Consider the following 23477-nt stretch of genomic DNA (forward strand, 5'->3'; position numbering starts at 1 on the left):
GAATGTTCCTTGGCGAATGACCGAATTGTTGTGTACGCGTGTGTGCCCGAGTCCTTAGAGAGTCCAAAGTGAAACAATTAAATACTAATTTGGCTGCGATCATCATCTACATATACCGAGAGGGTTTTGTGTTGGCTGGCTGGGGGAAATTGGTTTGTGGTTATAGGTCGGCTAGTTGACAAAACAAAACGTTCAGCTGACGATTTTATTGTTAGAACGTAAAAAACTGAAGGTTTATCCCTTTTTAAACTTGAGCAGGCATATGCTCAGGACAAGGAAGACTAGCACCCAGGATGATATGGATATAAAACCAGCATAAACAGATGGATTGGACATATCCCAACCCCGCTGCAGGATCGAACGCAGCGATTCGGTAGGTTTGGTAAGTGGCAGGAAGAAGGTTATGAACTGGAGGACTGGATACATGCCTTCTATCGGCCAAATTATGCCGCACAACATTACGATGGGCAGAAACGATCCCATTGCTACATATGTTGCCGTGCGCTCAGTATCTACCGCACAGGCAATGACAAAACCGAAGCACATACCACACAGGCCGTTTAGAAGGCAAAGACCGACCACAAGCCAAATGTTTCCCACCACTGTCAGGTTGAAGAAATAGAAGCTGACTACGAGGACAAATATCATTTGGGCAAACATCACGGTGAACTGAGTAAACACTTGCGAGAATAGAATTTCAGGACCCGTAACTCCGGCTACCAAACATCTCTCCAGCATGCCCTCGTTCCGGTCAATCAGCATGGCTCCCGAAGTTATGGCCACCGACAAGAAGAATATAATGGTGAGGATGACTCCAGGCGCTGCAAAGTCCGTGAAATTCGGATTGTTGAACCCGTAAATGGGATCCTTCCAGTCAACGGGAACTCGACCTAACTTCGGATTTAGCTCGCAGTCCAAAAGCATTTTCTCCACGAAATCGAAAAACGTATACTGCAAATCTCTGTAAATGAGCGTGGATATTTGCTGATCTGAAAGTATGACAACGGTTAGTACATGTCGAGCTGAATTTAATACCAACCACACATCTGTCTTTCTCCGCAACTTACTTGACATATCTAGGCGGACGTCGAGCTCAGACGATTCCACAGTCGCGTCGTCAGTGTAACGGGCATTCTCAGTTCGGTCTACCAACGAAATTGAATAGTTGCTTTGGAATATAAGGGATCCCCAGGCTTTGCCTCTTCTGACCAGGTCATGGGCCTCTTCGTCGCTGTAAGTATATGTCTGTGGGAAATAATTGTTAATAATTTCAATGATATTTAGTCGACTCAATTGAAATCCTCCTTTCGGATTTAGTATACATCGTGCGAAAAATGAGCGGTTAAACATTATTGAAGGTTTTGCTTGGTTATAATTAATTTTACCCCATTAATAGCATATATTGATTGCGAGAGCTCCGGCTAGTTTGTGCCGACAGAGCCAGCATCTAATATACGTGACGGCGGTTCGTTAGTAAATTGCAAAATCATTTATAAATAAACTAGCGAAGTGCCCGCAACTACGTATGCCGAAAGGGAATACAAAACAAATAAATAATATTTAATATGGAAATCGTGAATATTGTATAATTTGTTATTCTATAATTTCGAATTCCACCTCTATTCCTACATCTAATATCAAGTTTACTACCATTTAGTACTCTTCATACACATAAGCACTAAGTTCCGAAATCTCCTTCTTTTTCCATTATACAGATTTATCACATTTTACACTAGTTAGTACCAAAAACCCTTTGGTACTTCTTTCAACCCACATTCCAAATTTTAAGTTTCGAGCTCTCTCCGTTACCCAAATCCAAATAGTTCAAAATTTAGTGAATTTCGTACTATTTGTATACATAAATTCGAATTTCCTGTCTCAACTTGAAAAGTAATCTACAGTACAGCTCTTGAGTATATTTAATCTTAATTCTACACTCCAATAATACCATTTACAACGTTTCGTACTTATAACACTACCTCAATCCTTACTCTAACAGTATTTTTAATTCCAGATATAAGTATTTAATCTCTATCCGTTCACTCAAATCTAAATTCTACCAAGATTTTGTACCTTTATTTATTTAAATTTTAGGATTTCCGTCCTACCCGTTCACACAAAACAAATTCGACCATATTTAGTACCATTTAATCCGGTTCGTGTCCATAATTCCTTCCATAATTCCTTTAATTCCTAACTTACCATTTCCATCTCTGTCCGTTCACTCAAATTTAGTAAAATTTTTAGTACCATTTTTAATGTACTTACCAAAACATAGCTCTTATTTTTGACAAGCATGTCCAGGTAGCGACAACTCAACATTGTCTGATTGCACCCCATCGTTTGGGGGCAGAATTGTTGGGCTACCATCTCATCCGAGAGTTCGTGATTGGAAACGGCTATCTTTAGACCAGTGGGGTCATGGCCAATCGCGTAACAGAACAAAATTATTTGGACAACAGGCAGTCCAAGAATGAATAACATTACCCTGTAGTCAAGGAGAATTTAATATAATAGAATAATAATAGCATAGAGACACACTTACCCTACGTTGCGTACCATCCACAGGAAGTTCTTCCACATCAGAGCATGTAAATGATTGCCACTCATGACGTGTAAATGGTACCAGAATGATGCAGGTATTTCTTGTTCCGGGGGCAGAGGTGGTGCCGGAACTGACGATGAGGTTATGGGGTCACGAATTGCCGAAGACATTGATATGTTGTCACCGAATTCCCCAGAAATTTCTGCTGCCCCCTGCTCATCGGATAAGTCAAGCGCTGGATTTGAGATGGCCGGCACTGACACCTGTTCGACGATTTCTTGGGCAATGGAGGAACGCCTTCGTTTGCCCATATTTTGCAGAATTGCCAACTTCAAGAATACTTCCTCCAAGGACTCGGCATTGTACTGCTGTCTTAAATATTCGGGCGATTCCTCTGCTAACATTCTACCTCCACGTAGCAATCCAATCTAAAAAATAATATAATTTTGTAGATACCCAGCATTTAGCGTCTATCCTCTGTTTTATATAAATCACACTGCATTGATTAACCCCTTCAATTGGAAGAGCAGAACAAAAACTACTTGTACCTTGAAATATTGCCAAGTTTTACGAACATTCGCCCATTTCCCGTCGACGTCATGGTCCTGTTTGTAATGTCTAGGCTTCTATCAAAGCAAATGTATAATCGTGGTTTTGCATAACTTCCAAGTAGTCTTGCCATCAAAAAACACAATTATAACCTCCCACAAGCACCCTAACACCCTGTCGTAGCTATCGTTCGGGCCGGAAATTTTAGCCGGTAGCAGGCGGAAATTGACTTAATTGATTTATGTTCGAACATGACTAGACACATCGTCATGCCTTTGCCGCTTTTTCGCTTCTTAGTGGCATGTCAGAAAAGATGCACACTTAGTTAGGTTCCCATCCTCCCTGCTCTGTCCGCATGTGTAGGAGAATGGACGTGAAAGCGAAGCCCGCAACGCTGTGTTTCACTTGAGTTTATAGATGGTTCTTGTTTTTATATCGCCGTGCTCTGGCCACGAACACATCTGCTTGGATGTCTGTGTAAGTCCGTCTGCGTTCAAGCGAGTGTATGGTCTGTATTCGAAAACTTTTCGCATTTCTCTTGGTCAGCTTCTGTAATTATAACAGCATTACAATTACATATTCATGTCCTTGCCAGGGCCGCTTGCTCCGTTTTGCGTTCAATGGGTAATTAATGAACTTTATTGGAAGATTGATAAAGTTCGGATTGTCCCTCGTCGCACCAGCGAAAGCAAATCAAGAAATTGAGTCAAAACGTGAAATAAGAGGATGGAGCCATCATGTTTGGGTAAAAATTGTACATGTAAATTGTGTGTCTGTAATCCGATTCAGGTTTCTGATACTGTATATAAGCCAAATGAGAATACACTCGGCCGGCATCATTCAGGGGTGAAGGGGAAAAACTAATTGAATTGAATGTAATCAATCCACTAAATATTGAACATTTGTTGCGGTCCACATGCATTCATTATCAGAATTGGGGAAAATAGTCCATTGCCTCCCATTAATATTCATTTTCCACACTCCTATGGGATGTACATTCCGAGGATATGATATAGTGTGGAACAGTATGACTTCAGAAATTATATTTAAATCGTTTGCCATTTTATAGAAACGACAAATACTTTTTATATGCTTATGTGATAAGGCGTATAACAGACACAAACATAACACAGCGATTCTGTCCTATGATGACATCGACATCAGAACCCGGTTAACCTTCCGCAGAACTCTGCATTAGCCCTCCCAGAATATGTTTAGTATGCGACAATATAGGAGACAAATACCATGGGAAAACAAAGAACCTCCCCGGCGCATCATATGCTGGTTGTGAAGGCTTTGTTGCTTTTGGACTAAATAACTGCGAGAGAAAGGCGAGGGGGTGGCGGTGGTGTAATACAAACCGCAAACATGTCAAACCAAACTATTGTTGCACCAAAGATAGCAACTTTCGTCTCCACCCACAAGCAGGCAAGTCAACAATTTAAGGCCATAAGCTGAATAAAAGCGGAATCGTAGAAAAAGACACAAAGAATGCCGGCAACAGTTCTGTTCTGTTCGTTTCAGTTCTGTTCAGTTTAGTTCCCTCAGTTAGACATACTTTTTGTTGTGGCGTTGGTTTTGGCTCGGGCTTGTTTGAATTCGTATCACATGAATAAATATTATCCTTATAAAAAGTTTTTGTTCTGATTTTGAATGTTGCTTAAAACAAGTAGGGTGAAAAGCAGTAAAACTATCTGCATTTGAAATTGTTCGCTTCCATCTTTGTCTGCCATATACAGTGGGTCGCCAGCATTTTTTTCTCACAGTTATGTTCTCCAATAAAAATAATTTTAGTTAGAAAGAGGGAATGTCTGACACCATTCTGATATGTGCCTCTGAACTTTTTATAAAGTTAAAATGTTACAAATAGACTTGACTGGAACCACTGTACCATTTCTTCATTTCTAAATGGGCTTCACAGTGGGGTTGAAATGAGTCGCTCTGTAGTTTAAGGCGGTGATGCATAAAATTCCAATCATATTAAAAGTCACATTCGACTAACAAATCTACAGACGATATGTCACAGTATGCATGCATGTGTCTGTGTGTTTCCCAAAATACCAACACACATTCTAACTACAGATATTCATAGGGTGTTGTGCCATATGCATGCCTGTTTCGGACCCTTTCGGACTAAAGGCACGAGCAGCTATCAAATTAGTACGGATGACCTCAGCATAGTTTCAAAGCGTACTGAACTGCATTCAAATTATAGTCGATTCATGAGCTCTAAAAAAACACCCTGTGCATGGATATATTCGTAAATATATTTATGTTGCTACAGCTTTAAAATAACTGTCGTTATTGTTGCTGTTTGTTTGGATGCACTTCGTTTGTGGCACACCAAGGGGTTGTTGCTTATCTGTATGTGTGTGAGTTTATGTATCCATGTATTCATGTTTCCAAGAGAGTGACAGAATATGCGGGGAAGTAAAACTTTTGAAACGACCAAATTACTGCAGGGCATTCTCTATGAAAGTACAAACTTGCACATTGACAAATGCTAATTTGTTACGTTCGATGGTAACCGATCAATGCAAAGGGAACTTTCTATCGGAATTTGGAGCATCGTCGACAAACCATCCGACTTTGTTCAGTTCGGACATGCGAGGTGGTGAGTGGGTAAAAAATGTAATATGTATTGTGCTCCCAATGTGGTAGAATGTGGACCAATATTTATGATTTTTGGTAGGGAAATTTGATACTCAACGAAAACCCCATCGTGATTTTAACAGGTGGACTTGGCTGGATCGACATTAAATTTCATTCTGGTCAAGAGTATGCACATATTTTATTAGAGTCTCCGGTGATTTTTCGGTGTGTTGCAAACGGAATGACGAATATAACGTATACTACTACTATATTTTTACGTCAACAGTTGTATTGCGAACGCGGAGAAATCCATGTCTTGAATTAGGTGGAATAATTGGTGGCTCCGGCGGTAAAAATTAATTGTATGAATCTCATACAAAATATCTATTAACTCAATAGTATACCAATTTATACGAACAACGGCCACTATTTCCACTCGAACAGATTACCGCAATGTAATGTTGGCTTAATATTTATTTGCGGCCTTAAAACCTTCATTCAAACTTGAAGACATTCATCTGGCAAACTTTCATTCCATTAATTTTCCAGGCGACACCGACAATGTCACGATAACGATACATATCTTGTTGGCTGGTTTGCAGATTTCTTTCTTTGTTTGGCGTCTCCTCCCTCAATAATTACTAGGGAAATTAGCATATAAAGTATATGGAAATAAATAACGCTGGCTACACACATACATACAAGCATTGTTAAATGTATTCGCAGCCCAAGTTGTTGGAACAATTGGAGCTTTTTGTGCTTAACTTGGTTTGGGGTAGAAATAGCAGTAATGATTAAAACATAGTCGAATGTAGTTCGTGAAGACTAGGATGTGCAGGGCGGGAGCGGCCTTCATGAAGATGTTTGATATCTATGCGGGATTAAACAATGGGTGCATTTGTACGCCACCTCTCACCGCTTGTCCACCGCAGCAACCAAATTGCCAAAGACATTTCTACGTTCGGGGAAATTGTAGATCTGGGAATGTGCATGAGGTGGCAAAATGGAGGGGCCATAACATTTTTATTGTCACACGTAGTCACATGGCCATTATCCATTCGGACAAACTTCTATGGGAGTTGTCGTTCATTTTGTCCTTTTCTCGCTTTGTTTGCCAATACAATAAATGTTTGTCTTTTTAACACAATCACTCTTTGCAGAGAGCAATAAAATGGAGATTTAACACAATGTGTTTTAAACATTTAAAGCACTACCCTTGTGACTAGTGCGGATGCTGATTTCCTTTCGGCAAGAATCCCATCGGACTCTGTCGTCTAGATGGTGTCCGCACGCAGAAGGGTGTGAAAGTGTGTGTGTGTGTATGTGGTTTTGCTGGAACATTCTTGACTTGATGGCGTTTGTACTGTTGTTCGCAAAATTAATGCGAACAATTAATCACCAGCTCTTTGGACGATGAAACAACTGCAAGGACAGGAGCTCGCGGTGACATGTCATGGTTAAATGTTGGGATATTAATATACACACCTTAAACCAGCGGCCTGTAGGACTGTGTAAACCAGAGCAGTTATTAGTGTGGACGTAGCGATCACACATAAGTTCATATACCACCTTCAAATTCGAGGATTTTTTGCAAGATTGACTGTGTGGTCTTTTATGAGAAAGTTGGCCTAACAGGCTTAACCGCAAATTCACACAAATCATAAAATGACGTTTGCCATCAAACTTACAGGCGCCACAGCTGTAGCCAACTACAAAGCAAGACACTGCGAACGGCAAACCAACAGTTCTGTTTCGTATCCCTGTTTTATTTAGTTCCACGTATATGTTTATGTTTTGCTCTTCTCGCAGTTCTGATGGGTTCTGTGCCTTGACATTCATTTAAGTTATTTTCGCATTAAAAGCTTAAAGGACCCCTTTGTAAACGTTCCTTGTTATTTTATTAGCCACATCCCAGTCTTCAACGAATTTCGACATGAGTTCGTAGCCAGTGTAATAGACTGCCTACAAAATATGTCTAACTCCACATATTTTGTAGCCAGTCTATTAGGAACATTTCTCGATGATGTTAAACTTTTTAAATGCAACATTTTATTTCAATATTTAATGGAAAATGTTGACGAATTACGCAATCGTACTTATTTAAGTAAATTGCCGGCGGAAAGAGAAAACAACCCACACATAGCAGTTTAGCCGCATTTTGTCGGTATGGAATGAAATTCCATTTGAAGGTTTATTTAAGTACAATTTTTAGTTGCTATTGTCAAGACTATGTTCTTTATTTCCTCGCCTGATCCTTAGTCCTGCGACTGACAGAAATCTCACTACGGCTTCTAGCATAGTTGAGTTGCATGCCTCATTGAGATTTTGATAAATGGCTTTTGAAAGCACGCCTTGTCGTATCGCAAGCTTTACTTTTGAAAGCGTGCTCTCAATCACACACAATCAACTTGCAAAACACTTGATGTATTCTATAATACTTATATTTTTAGAAAACATTTTTTATAATAATTTTGATGTCAGTCTGTCTGAATAGAATCCTAAAGCGAACAGATATAGATTTTCGCTATATTTAAAGATCGGAGTCAAATTTTCCTTGCATACAATTTTAAAAAAGTGTATCAATATTTTGGCATATCACTGACATTAAGGTATTTTAAAAGTCCGAGTCGCAAACAGGTCACCGAAGGGGTTACTATAATGAGTAGATCTTTATTATTAAAAATAAAGTGTTATATGGGCCCACGTGGTACAAAGCACATAAAAAAGTATTAGGGCGTATGCCGCATTTTATAACAAATTAGCTGAATTTTCACATTTCTAATTGGGGATTAATTGAAAAGCGCCTGCCAGAAATATACATCAACTCAAATTATATTTGATTTGGTTTCCCGGCTGAAGGCACAAACAGGTCTACTTACCGCATGCGCTTGAGCGCACTCATCGATGTAATGTGTTGTAATTATTACAGTGGTGCTGCCGTTCTTGGTTATGTCTACTAGATGATCCCATATGCTAAAAATAAAACAATTACATAAATAGGGTTGGTGGCGCGTCGTAGTTAGTTTGATTTGTGGCTTACCTCTGACGCAATACGGGATCAACACCTGCGGTGGGCTCATCCAGAATTAAAAGTTCAGGCTCCTGAAGCAATGCCACCGCCAGACTTACACGTCTCTGTTGGCCTCCACTTAAATTTTTCACAAACTTTGATCCGTGCGGCAAATTCAGCAGTTTCAGTAAAAATTCGGTCCTGTCTTCAATGTCAACTGCGGACATATCCGCAATTAGGCCGAAGTATTTCAGTGTCTCCCTCATTGTGAATTCACCGTACAGTGCCACCTCCTAACGTGAGAGAAGCATTAACACGAAATACTGCAACGTAATATTAATTTTGACCATATCGGTCCGCCCATATGCGTCTGGGCAGATTTATATTTCCTACGGACCGATGTGTACGCGCACATACATGTGTAAGGTCTTACCTGGGGCATATATCCGATTCGAGGGCCTGGTACACCAGAACCCCTTGAACCAGGACGTCCACCGAGAACCCAAATTTCACCAGAATTTAATCGCCTTCGTCCAACAATGCATGAGAGTAGTGTTGTCTTGCCGCATCCAGAGGCTCCCAATAATCCATATCTACAAGATGAGAAAAAAAATATAATGTGTGGGAATTTGTAATAACCCTGATGTTCCACCAAAGTACTATGTGTCAAATTTGAAATAATAAGATGGTATTTATTTTAAATACCAGTGCCATAATCTGCAGCTTACAGGTGCATGTCACATGGATTTTTAACTTCAAGCTCCTTCTGTTTTTAGGGCTTTTCTGGGTCGGCACCTTTATATAGGCACTATATAAAATTAAAGCCACTTCATTAGGCACATGCGGCCAAAACTTTCAAGAGAACGAAAATACCAGGCAGGATCTGATTATGGCACGATAATAAAATGTTTACGCGCCGACTGCATAATATAATTATGTTGACTACTAGTCCGGAATTATGGAGTGGAGCTCTGTAGAGAAAAGAGTATGGCATGTATGTGCCCCTATTTGATGTAATTGGCTTTAGATATGAAAATATAGGCACAAAGGCTCTTAAAGAAATTCAAAATCAAACATATTTTGTACATTCTCTTTTTGTTTTAATAAAAAGAAAAGTGGCCTCTTATGATTCCAAATGGAAGATCCTTTGAATTGAAAATTTCTTTGATTTGTGTGTCCAGTACTGCTCAAAATTGGGCAGCAGGATTTTCTCTTTTGTTTTGCTATTTTAATTAACTTTTATGGGAACTTGGATTTTTGTTGGTAATTGTCGCTGGTGGGGTGGCAGCGAAGAACATTATGAGTCCGCACGTACTGCCTCCATGCAATGTCGAGTACGGGAGCAGCCTCCCTGCTTACAAATCCGTCGGTCTGTGTTTAACTGTGGTTTGTCTCTACGAAATTTCCTTGTAAGTTTGTGGCATTCTGTGTGCTTTACACGTTCGTTCAGTGGTTTGTTTAATGCCTAACCTCAAAGCAGAAGGGAAGAATCAACAAAAAGCAACCACAACAATGAGTGAACAGTGAACAGGCCACTTTTACATCAGCCAGTGTCGGAGAGTGGCAGTTATGCTATTGTCAGAATCTTTAATGTGTATCATTTTTCATAATGTTGTTCAAATAGACAACAATCGATATTACGAGGAACAAGTGTACAGGGTGTACCTAATGCCGATTGGAAGGTTCATTGGATTGTTATTATATTATATTTTATGTTGTACTCACAACATTTTCTCTGGTTAGTTAGGCTATTGGTGGGTAAATCGAAACAGGGAAGGGCATGCATCGAGTCATTACCCTAAAGTCCATTCCGTTGTAGATGCATTACTTTCATTTTTGATATGACACATGTTGTCGAATTTTGTCTGAAGAAATCCATAATTAAAAATAAGTTTTTATTTTGCCGGAAATCACCTGATTAACCATTAAAATAAAACTACAATAGCAAGGAGTCTAGTCTTGTAGCGTAAGTAACCCGGGGCATAATGGTTTCTATTGGCCGAACAACTTTTGTTTCGCTCCATAGCGTACGACATGACCAGCCAAATGAAATGCCAACGAAATGATTGCAATGGTAATAGTAAATATTACTTTGCCATTGATTCTAGGTTATTGGCTCAGCACTGAGTGTGAGAACATAGCAGCACTTCTACGAACTTTCCGGAATCCCTTCCACTACCACATTAAACAATGGTCAACTGATTGTCAGTGAATGTTTCTTAATTGGTTGTGATATTCAGGACTAGCCTGACTCATTAAACGAATTGTAATCTAACTCAGTAAGCTTGAAAGGAGACAAATGTGCATTCCAAGACACTATTGTTAAAAAACACCTAACTTCACAGTATCGTATATATATGTATGTACCCATCAGTCGATATTTATAGTACACTTGAGTTCATGGTAGTTTGATTTTTGTCGGAATGGAAAGTCGGATTTTTATTATTAGCATATCAAGTTGAAGTTAAAATTAACAAAAAAATATTTTGTCTACTTTGAATTCCTGGGTATACAGGTATATAATTGGTTTCTAAGGCGGATTTAGTGATAAGGGTACAATTTTAACATGGACAAAATATATTCATATAACTAATGGATGACATTTTACTAGAAACATTTAAATGTAAACTGGAGGCCAAAAACCAAAGCAACTGAAATTGCAAACTGAATAAATGACCTGTAACTTTTTTAAAAATAAACTTATAGTGAAAGTTTTTTCAGAAATAAATTTATTCATAAAAAAATATTAACGTGAAATATATTTTGAAATAACAAATATTCTATGGAAAACTAAATGCACACAATTTTGCTTGGTCAAAATAAGCACTTTTTGTTAGTAATCGACAGCAAAACGTGAATATATATTTGATTACGGCAGCACTTCTACGAGACATTGGATCAATAAAACATTAAATTTGGTACTTGGGTTTGGATACGAGGAATAGTAAAATACCATTCTTTCGTGTTGATTATGTTGTGACTATTTTTAAAACTTAAACTCCCAATTTAATATTAAACATGCCTTTACAAAATGATCTTGCCTCCAGCTTTTTTTAATATTTTGAAACAGCTTCTGCCTCCATGCGAATCATTTTTTTACAATTGTTCCAAAGAAAAAACAAACATAGAAGTTGTTTTGGTACAATGCTTTTCCGGTCTTGACATTTAACAGATGAAATGATCCCCAGATCTAATGGCTATATTGAAAATTAATTTTCAGTTGAAAACATGGAGGTTTCAGATAGGTTTCCGAAATTGCTGATGTATGTATTATACGTCTGAAACGTATGACATTTACGTCACTATTTCTGACGGACCATATCTGATTCCCGCCGTAATGAGAATGTGCGTACTAAATTGTTAACGACCCCGATGTGGCAGAAATCACTGTTGCTGGTGATAATGATGATGAGGCAAATCATAGACGACTGAGATTTAGATTTTATCGAACTTTAACGTAACGGTCTTGTTGTTCGGAACTGCCTTCGTAATGAAAGAAATATAATTCTTAACGGCACATGATTAGCCAATAATTACACAAACACCAAGTAGGCCTGAGCATCATTAGCTGTCCGAGTCAATGAGACTCTGTCAGCAGCCATTCCTTCTGTAACAAAAACAAAGTTGCCTTTCTAGTCCATCTTCTGTTTGCTGTTTGTTATTGTTATTGCTAGAAGCCAAAGAACAGATGAAGGGCCTCGGCATACAAATTTAATTATGTTTAGACAAATAACAAAAGAGAGTGAGCCAAAAATACAAAAAAAAAATTCAAAGGGACGGTTGGGGGGGGGAGGAGTGGCGAAAGATACCACCAACGTTGGCAGTAATGTCTGGCGAACTTCAAACAAAGTAAAGGCGTTTAATAAAAACATAAAGAGCAAAAGTTTTTTAAAGACCCCTTCAGCCACGCTCGAGTCTTTTGTTCCGAATACACAATACTTTTTATTTCAGCAATACCACAGCCAACACCGCTGTCCACAAAAATGTGAAGGCAGGAGCACAGTGCCTCGTAAAACAATGTAACAACAGGAACACATTGGCTGGACTCTGTTAACACTAGATTTACGGACCGCACAATTTAACTCATTTCGAATTTTATAACTAACTAAATATGAGAATTTTCAATATTCTTCGCAGATTCACAAAGTGTGTCGCCCTATGAACTTTACTATGCAAAAAAAAAAAAAAAAATTGCTTATATGCACCGTACATACGATTTGTATAACCTTAATTTTGAAATCTCTAAAAATTTGAAACATCTAAAAATATATCAGTCACAACAGAATGAACAGAGATAAACGCCTATGTTGACCAGTAAAAGTTTCTGGCACACAGCTAAGATTTTTATTTGTAATGATGTTTTTGGTACTTAGTTACATAATTAAACAAATTTAATGAGTTTTTTTCATATTTTCAAAAAAATGCAGTAAAATGAAAACTTACACAATGAAGAAGAATTGCATGCAATAATTTTATATTTTCACCTTAGTCTCTTAAGTGCAGTATATCTAAGTGTTCTGTATTAAAAAAAAAAAAAAAATAAAAAAATCCAACGAATTGAGGGCCAATTACAAAATGTTTACCACAGTAAATGTTTTAATTACGTGACCACCACAGTATATATAATTAACATCCGTAAATATCAGTAATGAATCGGAATAAATAAAATTTTATCAAATGAGCTTATCGAAGCTTCAAATTTGTACATGCTCAACAATGTTATATCAACTATTCAATTTGATGCAGGGACGTACGCAGGGGGCCCGGGCCCCCCCGAAATGAATTTTTTTCACAGTAAATTTATGTTTGCATCAGGCCCCCTCCCCCCGAAATGAAATCCTGTGTACGTTGCTGATTTGATGAATAGTGAAATACAGATCCATTTTGTTACACTGTGCGATATGTCAGGGGACCGAGTATCCCCTTATCCACACATCCATATCGCACCCATTCACTCATAATATGGCATGCTTATGACAGCCTGTATTTGCTCATTGGGCAGCAATCTGAGCGTAGGCGACAACCGAAAAGGCTATTTGACCATTCGGGGTGGAGGAAACAGTTTAAGACGATTTGTTGCATGGCTGGCCAGTCCTTGTTTGATAATGTTATCAAATAGACAATTGTCAGGCGACGAATCGCTAATGGCCCACACATACACACAAAGCTAAGCGAATACGGGTACGGATGTATGTGGCAGTACAGAGAACATTCCGGCCGAGCGATGGTCATCGAGTATCAGAGTGAGTTCTGTACACATTTTGTTATTTCATGACATTACTTTGTAGCTCCCCTCACATGTCATGTACTGGTAAAAGTAGACAATTACTTTTATGCATATATTTCACTTGGGAACGATTTGAAATACATCACAGATGCAAGCACGAACATGGAAAGGTGCAACGGCAACGATTAAATGAACGATTGACCACTTTGTAGAATTTGCACTAGAAGGTACAAGAAATCTTCAATTTTGTATACACCTTCGCCAATGATTGAAAAGAGGTATTCAAGATAATTCCACTGCTTCGAAATACATTTATTAATTGTCTTATACATATGTTTCCCGGAGCTTCCAGTGGTCAAGGATGACGCATGGTGATCAGATGATATTTAGGAGATGAACTGGACTCAAACCTTTATTTTTGTCTTTTATTTTGACTAGAAAGTCGCTCTAGACCCCACGATTATAAGCCGAACACACGTTTTCCTTGGGGAAGGGGATCTGACCAATTAATTAGAATGAATTATCGGTCAAATGAACCGAGACTTTTATCTGTTAAATACCAAAATTCGAATCATACGGGAAGACGTGATTCGGAAAAGATCCCAGGGTAAGAATGTGTAGCTGTTGGCCTCTAGTCAGTCAAAAGTGTGCAAATATTGTGAAATATTACCAATATTGCGAAATATTGATCCGCAGAAAGTAAAAGTTTAGTGGCAGTTATTTAGGTCCCGTCAAACTATATTGCCTTTTTCACTGGTTTTTAATTTAATTGTGAAAGAAATGGAATCGAATCGAATTAAGATGCCCACACTGAATTGTAAATAAATTACCGGAATTTGGGGGTACCAAATATGGAGGCAACCTTTGAGATGAAATTATTTGGTGGGAAGATGTGTTATCCAATGAGAACCCAAAATATTATAATATAACAAAAATAAGTGCGCGGAATGTAATAAATGCACGTCTGCGGTAGGGGCAGGAATCTGTATGTATTACCTTTTTAATTCAGAACATAATCTTCGATATCCCCCGACGTAAAAATAACCCAACTAATATTTGCAGTTCAACACAACTATGTGCTAATCGTCCATTTGACTATGCAGATCATCGCGAATGGGCATGTACCACACATTAGGTCGCATCTAGCCTCCATCAATTGTCAATTCGCTTCACTGGCAGGTGGTGTGCCAGTTCACTAAATTGAATTCTCATTCATATAAATAAACAAATTTAGCTCGCTTCCACCCATTAACACCGGTAGTTTCAGTCACATGCAACAGATACTTCTTGTGTGTGTCGTGTGACGGGGCCATTTTAACACAACCGTGTCTGCTATACTTTAGCATTGGTCAACATTTGCACTGGCTGCAACCAGATGTGGCAGACCCTTTTTGTACTGCCAACGCCGTTGTAAGCGAAATAAAAATGCATTTGTTATCTGATGTACCGCACGCGATATATTTGAATGTAGTTGTCAACCATTCAAAATTACAAATTGCCATATTATCACGATTATGAATTGGACGTTTAACGAAACTAAATCCCACTCACAACAATGAAGCCAATTGAAGCCAGCTGGACTCGCACCTGATATGTGTATGGTACAATAAAATTAAAATTAGTGTGTGGATATCAAGTAAGTTGAAGAAGTTGGGCCAGATTTTCGTAGCGCAAAGTGTCTTAACCAACCACCGAAAATGTGAAGTTTATGATATCAAATTTTATTAAATTCGAAAAGTGTTCGACTATTCCCAAGAAGGAAAAATGAATATACGAACATTATTCATCAATCGCACTCTTTTCGCCGATGTTAATCACTCCAACCGAGTGAGATCAGTGAGAGAAAATGATATAGGCGGGTGCTAGTTGCTACGCATAACGTCCGCCATCACAAGTTGGAGAGAGTATATATAAAATTGGTTTGCAACACCTTGAAATATTTACCTAGGACCTCAGTTATTACTTAAGGGAACCCCCCCACCCACACATATATATTTGAAGTTTTGAGGTCCGAAAATTAACAAAATGGCGGACCTTTAAAAATATTTTTGAAAAATCGCCTATTTTTTACCACAAACCAAGTTAAAAAATAAGGAAGATCTCAACCGATTGGATTTGTCCTAGTTCATACGATAGCTATACACTCACAGAGAAATGTCCCAAAATTTGGAATCGATCGGATTATTATTTTTTGAGTTATCGTGCCCGCCATTCACAGTCGAGAAAAATGCGTTTAAAGTTTGAGAATCACTTTTGCCATCACTTGATGCTGACACAATAAATCGACTATATCTGGAAGAGTTCTTGAGATTTTCACTTTTTTGTAGAGACATTCTTGAATTAGTGTAGATTCGAAAAAATAAATAAAATTTTTTGACACCGAGAATGGGGGGTCCCCTTAAACAACAATACAGCTCGAAATATTGAAGACAGAACTTTGAATTTAATTTCCGCACAACTTACATTAACAAGTAATACAACCGAATTGGCTCTAATTTGTTATTTTGGACTATCGTTAGGTAAAAATTTCCCTGCCAAAACTTATTAATTAGAATCCAAATTTTATACTTTGGATTCTAATGTGGTTTTAAATCTTCCCACTAAAATAATAACATCGATCCACGTTTACTTTATATCGGCACCACCCCACTTTCAGTATTATGAATTTTGTAACCAACCCCACCAAATTAAATTCAATTTCAAAATTGTGGGGTAGACTATTATCAATATAGGTCATAGCACATATTTTTGGGAACAATTTTCTACACAGGTCTATGTTTAGACTTATCCATCTTATAGTTATGTACTTTGAGGGGTTTAAACCCTTGTTCCCACCGAAGTGACTGTAATTAAAAAAAAACATATAAAGTGGGACGTGACGTGGCTACAACTTTTCATTTCGGACTCCCGGGGAATAAAAAACTAGGTTCGGTTAATAAGTCCATTTTCTCCAACAGCTTACTGTTCCACATGGTGAATGGTATAAAAAAGGTCAGCACGCCTGTACTTTAGAACTTTTTTACTTTTTCGTCAATACAAGCACGTTTGATCTTATATATGCAATTTCGAACCATATTAAACGATTAGTTTTAAAGACAAGCTCAAAAACATTTTAAGGAAATAATATTGCACAATCTGTATATGGCCGAATGTGCCCCACTTTAAAATGCCGAATGCACCCCGAATATACTTTTTATAGTTTTTTTTCATTTTTTTTCGATCAGTTTTGTAAAAACATTGTATTTTTAAATATTTCTATAATAATACACATCGTAGTTAACCACTTTTTAATAATATTGTCTTAAACATTTAAAAAGTTCTATACACAAAATACTTACGAAATGGAATTGAAATATTACAGAAACATCTATAAAAATACAAAAACCCATGTATCTAAATAAGCTTATTAGCTAGAAATTTCAAACTTTGTGTCAGTTATTTATTTCGATATTCGATACCTATGTTTCGAAACTAGTGATGTACGGTGAGAGCTTCATATCGAAATCGCGATTGCCGAAGGTTCCCCCGAAGGTGCCCCAGTGTCCCCTACTGTCAGACTCATAGCGTGGAATATCAATACGTCTATGTGAAATCAAATAACGGCATTTTTTGGGGTCAAATCAAAAAATAACGTAAATTTAAAAAAAAAATCCAGAAGAAAATTGAACACTGTTAAACCTGTGAACATTTTAATATTACTACCATGCCCGTATATATAATATGAAGTCCCTATAAATTTTAAAGTGAAAATCTCAAAAAATTTTGAAGAAATAGCCGATATATTGTGTTAGCACCAAGTGACAGCAAGAGTGCTTCCCAAACTTTAAACGCGTTTTTCTCCAAACAGCGTTTTTGTGAATGGCGGGCACGATAATGCAAAAACTAATAACTTAATCGATTTCAAATTTTGGGACGTTTCTCTGCGAGTGTATAGCTAGATCTTCCTTATTTTTTTAACTTAGTTTGTGGTCAAAAATAGACGATTTTCCAATTTTTTTCAAAGTTCCGCCATTTTGTTAATTGTTGTGCAAAGTCAATAATCCTAGTTGATACGAGAACCAAACATGTACTCTTTCTAACACCGTTGGCATTTTCGGATTCCGATTTTCCAGTGAGGAGTTATCATACCCGCCATCAAAAATAAGGACTTAAATCGAGGACAATTTTTAATAGCAAAAAGTTGGCGTTAAACCATATGTTCATTTAATATATTCTAATGAAAAATAGGCATGTTGAGAGTGAGTGATTCATGTTTTCCTATCTAGTACGATTTTAATGCCGCAGCATTAAAATCGAGAAGCGTTGCCAATTATCAAAACAAATTGAGGATATATAATATGTTCCTTGGTATCTCGTACACCTTCACCCTTGCCTTCTTCCGATCAGGATTCGTGAATCCTACTGGATACACAACAGATATCGTTCTTTGTTGCCTATCTATTGTATATGTTTCTGTCCGCAGATTCAATGTGTGAGCGATACCCCTAGTTAAATCCACGTAGCCCATACTAGTATGGTTTCGGCATAGATAACCACTTTTTTATAGACACCAAAATGCTCTCACTAACGCTCTCTCAAATTGGGTTAACTAACAGTTATTTTCCTTTTTAAATCGAATTTAACAACTTTTTATTGTGGAAGACAATAAATATAGTTTGATTTTTGCAAATTCCATAACTAAGATAAATATGTTACATAAAATCTTTGTACTTTTGCAACAAATTGGCTTTGAGTCACTTCACTTGTTCTTTTTTGAGCACTTATAAAGTAACATGGTTTGTAAAATAATATAAAATAGGTCAGGGTTGGATTAACCAATACGTAAACCTACATAATTTTGTTTAGGGATATTCTTCGAATTGACAACCTGAAATTATATTCTGCAGCTAACTCAGTTGAGCATAATAGCCACAGCATTAATTATTATCATATTTATTATTATGTTTAAGTTTTTACATATTTTAAAGACAAAAAAGAAGCAGCAAAGGTCATCAGCCGATATATTAAACACATTCATGCGTGTTTGAAAAATCACCACAAAACCAAACAACGTCGCAGAGTAAAATGGTACACTGTACTCTACCAAATGTTTATTGACAATGGAAATAATTGACAACCACTTTGTCATCATTTAATCACCAAAAAACTCAGAACATTTTTTTCAGGTCCACCATGAAAGCGAGTGCACACACACGTTTTGACCTACACTTGGTTCGCTAGCAACCATTATCAATCGGACTGAAATCTTTTTGTTCAAAAATGATTGACAGAATTCCCAATTGCTGGCACGCAGCAATAACCACCACGTTGTGAAGTTGGCGTGTGCCCGGCAAGAACATGTGCAAAAATATTGTGACATTTTGATTAATTGTTATGGTGTCACAAAAGTCCCCAGCTAGCCTGTTTTCTATGCAAATATGTACTTTCCTCTGTTCGTAGTTACAGATACACCAAATTGGATGTGGGACGGTAGTGAGGGGGGCACCACTCCTTCAATAATAAATACATGTGCATATTTGGCTAAGCTCCCACAGATACACAAATACCTATGAAAATGCCTCATTTGCTCCGACATGTAGTTACAGTAGCCTCTGTCTGTTTATTTCTAAAGTGGCGGATTTGGGATTGTTACAACAATTATCTTGTGCGGATAAGAGAACCACAGCCAGTTGATCGACAACCTAAATAACCGAACCGCCCATACAATTATGAAGGTCGTAAAAGTGAATGTGTAATTGTCATTCAACAATTACAACAATTAACGAAAACCTGGATTGAGTTTGTATTGATGAAAATGTAAACAATTGTTTGCCACTGTTCTGCCAAACTTGGATATGGTGGCTCTATTCGTATGTAAACCTTTGTTCAATTTCTTCCAATCCCCCATTTGGGTCCAAAGAAAACTAATATCTCGATGATGCACATTTTTGCCGTATCAAAGTGTATATACCCTCATTAGCCATAAGGCTGAGGGTATACAAATATTTGTAAATACCACACGAACTAGGTATGCGGAGACGGGAAGAATGTAACCTCTAGTTGAAATTAAGCTGTTGTCTTCGTAAGAAACGATTGTCAGGGCACCAGGGTTATAATTAAGCAAACAAAGTCATCTATTGTTTCAAACCCCTCGGCATATCGGGTGAACTGAAATGCACACTTACTCACTTTGCATGTGTCATATGAGATACCAGTTCATCACGTCACGTCGTTAGCGTCTTGTTTTTTATTTATCAAATAATTCCGATTCGAGTCTGTACGACTAGCCTTGTTGATTTGAACGGTTTATTGTATAGACGTTGATGCTGGCGCAGACGTTGTGCACCGACGTTGACGCTAATTTCAGCTGACCATGAAAATGTTTTAAAGTTGTTCAGCAGGTTTTTTATAGCACCATCCACAATAAATTTAGATATATATGTGTGTGTGAATAAATGTTCGTACAAAATATGAGTTTATTAGTCCAAACCGAATATAAATAAATACTGTGCCGGCAAAAGTAATAGAAACAAGCATGTCAGGGTATTTTCAACGCATTTTTGTCGTAATGGAAAAGGCGAACTTTTATAATTAGCACACTAATGAGCTCTATTATGCTGCATAGTGTAATCTAGATTCCAATAAAATTGTTTTTATAACTTAATCATATTTGTATTTGGAAACCTAAATACATTTGGTCTGTTCTCGTATTGCAAGAATCTAATAATTTTCTGGTTGTAGAACTGGCGTATTATATTTAAGGAAGGACACCTTTACTTTTTTTATATCGCACCTGTGGGAATCTGTGACTCATATCTTGATGAGGTCTGCATTTGCGGTTCGTGTATTCTAAATACTAAGTTGGCAATTAACGGATTACTGTAATTTAAGGAGAAAAAATATTGGTATATGTTCGCGTCGACCTATGAATCAATGCGGAAACCCTTCTGAAAATGCAACGATAGACTTTGGACCGTCAATACAATGTTAATAAGTTGGGTATTGTTGTTGATCTCTAGCCAATTTGAAATACTAGCTCTGGCCATAACAGTTCTCTAATTCACATTTCGAACTGAAGGCAATCGTGTTATGAGGTAATCAAAATGCCAGCCAAATGAATATTATTGTCTGTCCACCTGTACTTTTATATAATGGACTAGTGTCAAGAGGTAACCGTTTTGGTCTACAATATGGTATCATGATGGGATCATGATCAATTAATAGTACTAGTATTTTGCACAATGTCGGTGTGGATTGTAATCGGTTTCAATTGGTACACGATAAATTCCCTCAAACGATGAACAACATCATTTCAAATGTATGTTCTCAAAAAAATGTTCTAGTATTGGAAAATATATTTTTGTCAATATTCAATGAACGTGGTATTGAAGTTCATTAATTGCACATATGTTGCTCATGTGCACGGGAATAACATATATAGAAAATAATTTATATAGGTCCACCTCTTGATATAGCCCACATATAACTCTACATCAGATTTAAGGAAATGATATTTACCATTTTAAATGTTTTTTTTTTCGTTATAATTAATCTTTGGGTATAAGCCCTCATTAAAGAAATTTATGAATGTAGGTGTACGTTTAGAATATAAGAGAAACATATTTAGCTTTTTGGCAATATTTCAGCTCTCTGAGGCAAATGAGCTAAATTTTCAGATCTTTCCAGGCCAAAATTCTCTCGAAATTAGTCGATGAAACATACTTTCTTGTACTACGATTTTAGAAGATGATCTACTTTCTGAGAAAGCGGACCGGAGCTTATAACAACGTAGAAAGAATTTTCCATCGATTTTTGATTTTATATAATAATTTATATCCTCAGCCGAGATATCTGGTGGAAACCTAGATACAAATACAATTTTCATGGTGGGAGCCATACATATTGGTCTTTGACTAGGTTGGAGGGAATTGCTAGTGACAGCTACGGAAGACGCATTAGATGTTTGAACTGATGATTCCCGATTTCCATGAGTAGATTTTGAAGCCTTTTCCAGACTAGCACTACTAATACTCATAGATTTTAGATTAATCACTTTATTTACATCCTTAACGATTTCCGAGGCCGAATGTGACGCAACACTAGCATAAGTCTGGACACATTCAGTTTCCGTTGTATCTGTGATATTGACGTTGTATTTCCAACAGAAACTGTGGGTTTGCGACTAGGCACGACTTTATTGGCTTTTCTGCCCAGACACAGACGTTGATGATACAAATTCATCAAGCTCTTGGTACTTTTCGAACAAATTGGAAAAATTCTCGAAACGTTTTGATAACGATGTAAATTCCTTTTTCGTCGAACCAAGCTCCGACTGCAAGTCTTTTACAAAGTTATGGACGCAGATGTCAAAATAACAAAACAAAATAAAAAAAAACAACTATATATCGTCAGCTAAAATGCAAAAGGCGTAACTAACAAAACCATAATTGTGTAGGAGAAGTAAAAAACTGTTTTGAATGAAAACTATAAACATGTCATGTGAAATGAAAAAGTATGCCCGGCAGGGTGATATTGCATATGACGAATAATAGACTATAATTTTTTTAACAAATTTAGTTATTTAATTTAAGGGCAGTCATAACAATTAAGTAAAAATTTGAATTTTTTGTTAGTTACGCCTTTTTGCATTTATCAAATAAACCCACTTGTAGTTACGTCTTTTTGTTTTTTGTTAAATGAAGCTCCTTTTTTGACCGCAGATGTGTAAAACTTTGTCAACACATGTAGTTTATTGACATTCACAATATTCATTCAAAAAGTCAATTTTCAATTTTTTGTTAGTTACGCCTTTTTGCATTTTAGCTAACGATATGCTATGTAACAAAGGGACAAATTGGGAATGGAAACAAATGCCAATTAGAATTAAAATGATTAATTAATATTAGCAAAAATATGTCAAATTTCACAATCCAATTAGATCAAAATGCACAAAAATTATTTCACAACACTTTTAAACACAAACACAGATTAATTTGTTAGAAATTAAATATTTTTTAAACGAGCACAGAGCACCACAAAATTAGTGAACATTCACGACAGGGTTGCCAATACTTATTTTCTTATCAGTCACAAACAAAACCTTTAAGTCAATGTACCCTTGTAAGGGTCAACAACAATAAAATTGTTGGCTATTTTTGAGTCTAAGTCTCTATTCTATAATGTGGTGGTGAATTTTTTGACGTTTTCCCCGCTGGATTTGAAATTGGCCCACTGTGCGTCAATAAGTTAAAGTCATTTCCTATAGCACCTGATTAGCACACGTATGTATGTTGTAGTAACTATCTGGACGCTTCGAATGGAACGTTAGGAAGGGAAAATACTTACATTGAACCTTTTGAAACTGTCATATTCAATCCATCTAGGACAACGTTCGGATTCTTTGCACTGCCATACATCTTGTGAGCGCGACGTACACACACTGCCTGCTGACGCCGAGATGCTAAGGTAGACGGCTGAGACACAAAATGGCGGCGACGCGCTGCTAAGTCGACTTCAGAATTTGATGCATTGGTAGCGGGATTCACGGGCTGTACCCCTTCTGATTCAGCGTCCAT

General features: G+C 37.3%; 1 protein-coding gene across 1 annotated transcript; it reads right to left on the minus strand.

The window, feature by feature from the left end:
- Positions 1 to 227: 227 nt before the first annotated feature.
- Positions 228 to 23477, minus strand: LOC133338633 (ABC transporter G family member 20). Its single transcript, XM_061546802.1, has 8 exons — positions 23248 to 23477; positions 9130 to 9289; positions 8727 to 8989; positions 8566 to 8659; positions 2546 to 2973; positions 2269 to 2488; positions 1068 to 1245; positions 228 to 989 (listed from the first exon to the last, which is right to left on the minus strand). Exons 1-8 carry the CDS (start codon positions 23475 to 23477, stop codon positions 235 to 237), a joined length of 2328 nt encoding a protein of 775 aa, XP_061402786.1. The 3' UTR covers positions 228 to 234.

Source organism: Musca vetustissima, unplaced genomic scaffold (genome assembly GCF_032173495.1).
Source record: "Musca vetustissima isolate MV318-11 ecotype Yass unplaced genomic scaffold, APGP_CSIRO_Mvet_v1 utg21216, whole genome shotgun sequence".
Taxonomy (NCBI): domain Eukaryota; kingdom Metazoa; phylum Arthropoda; class Insecta; order Diptera; family Muscidae; genus Musca; species Musca vetustissima.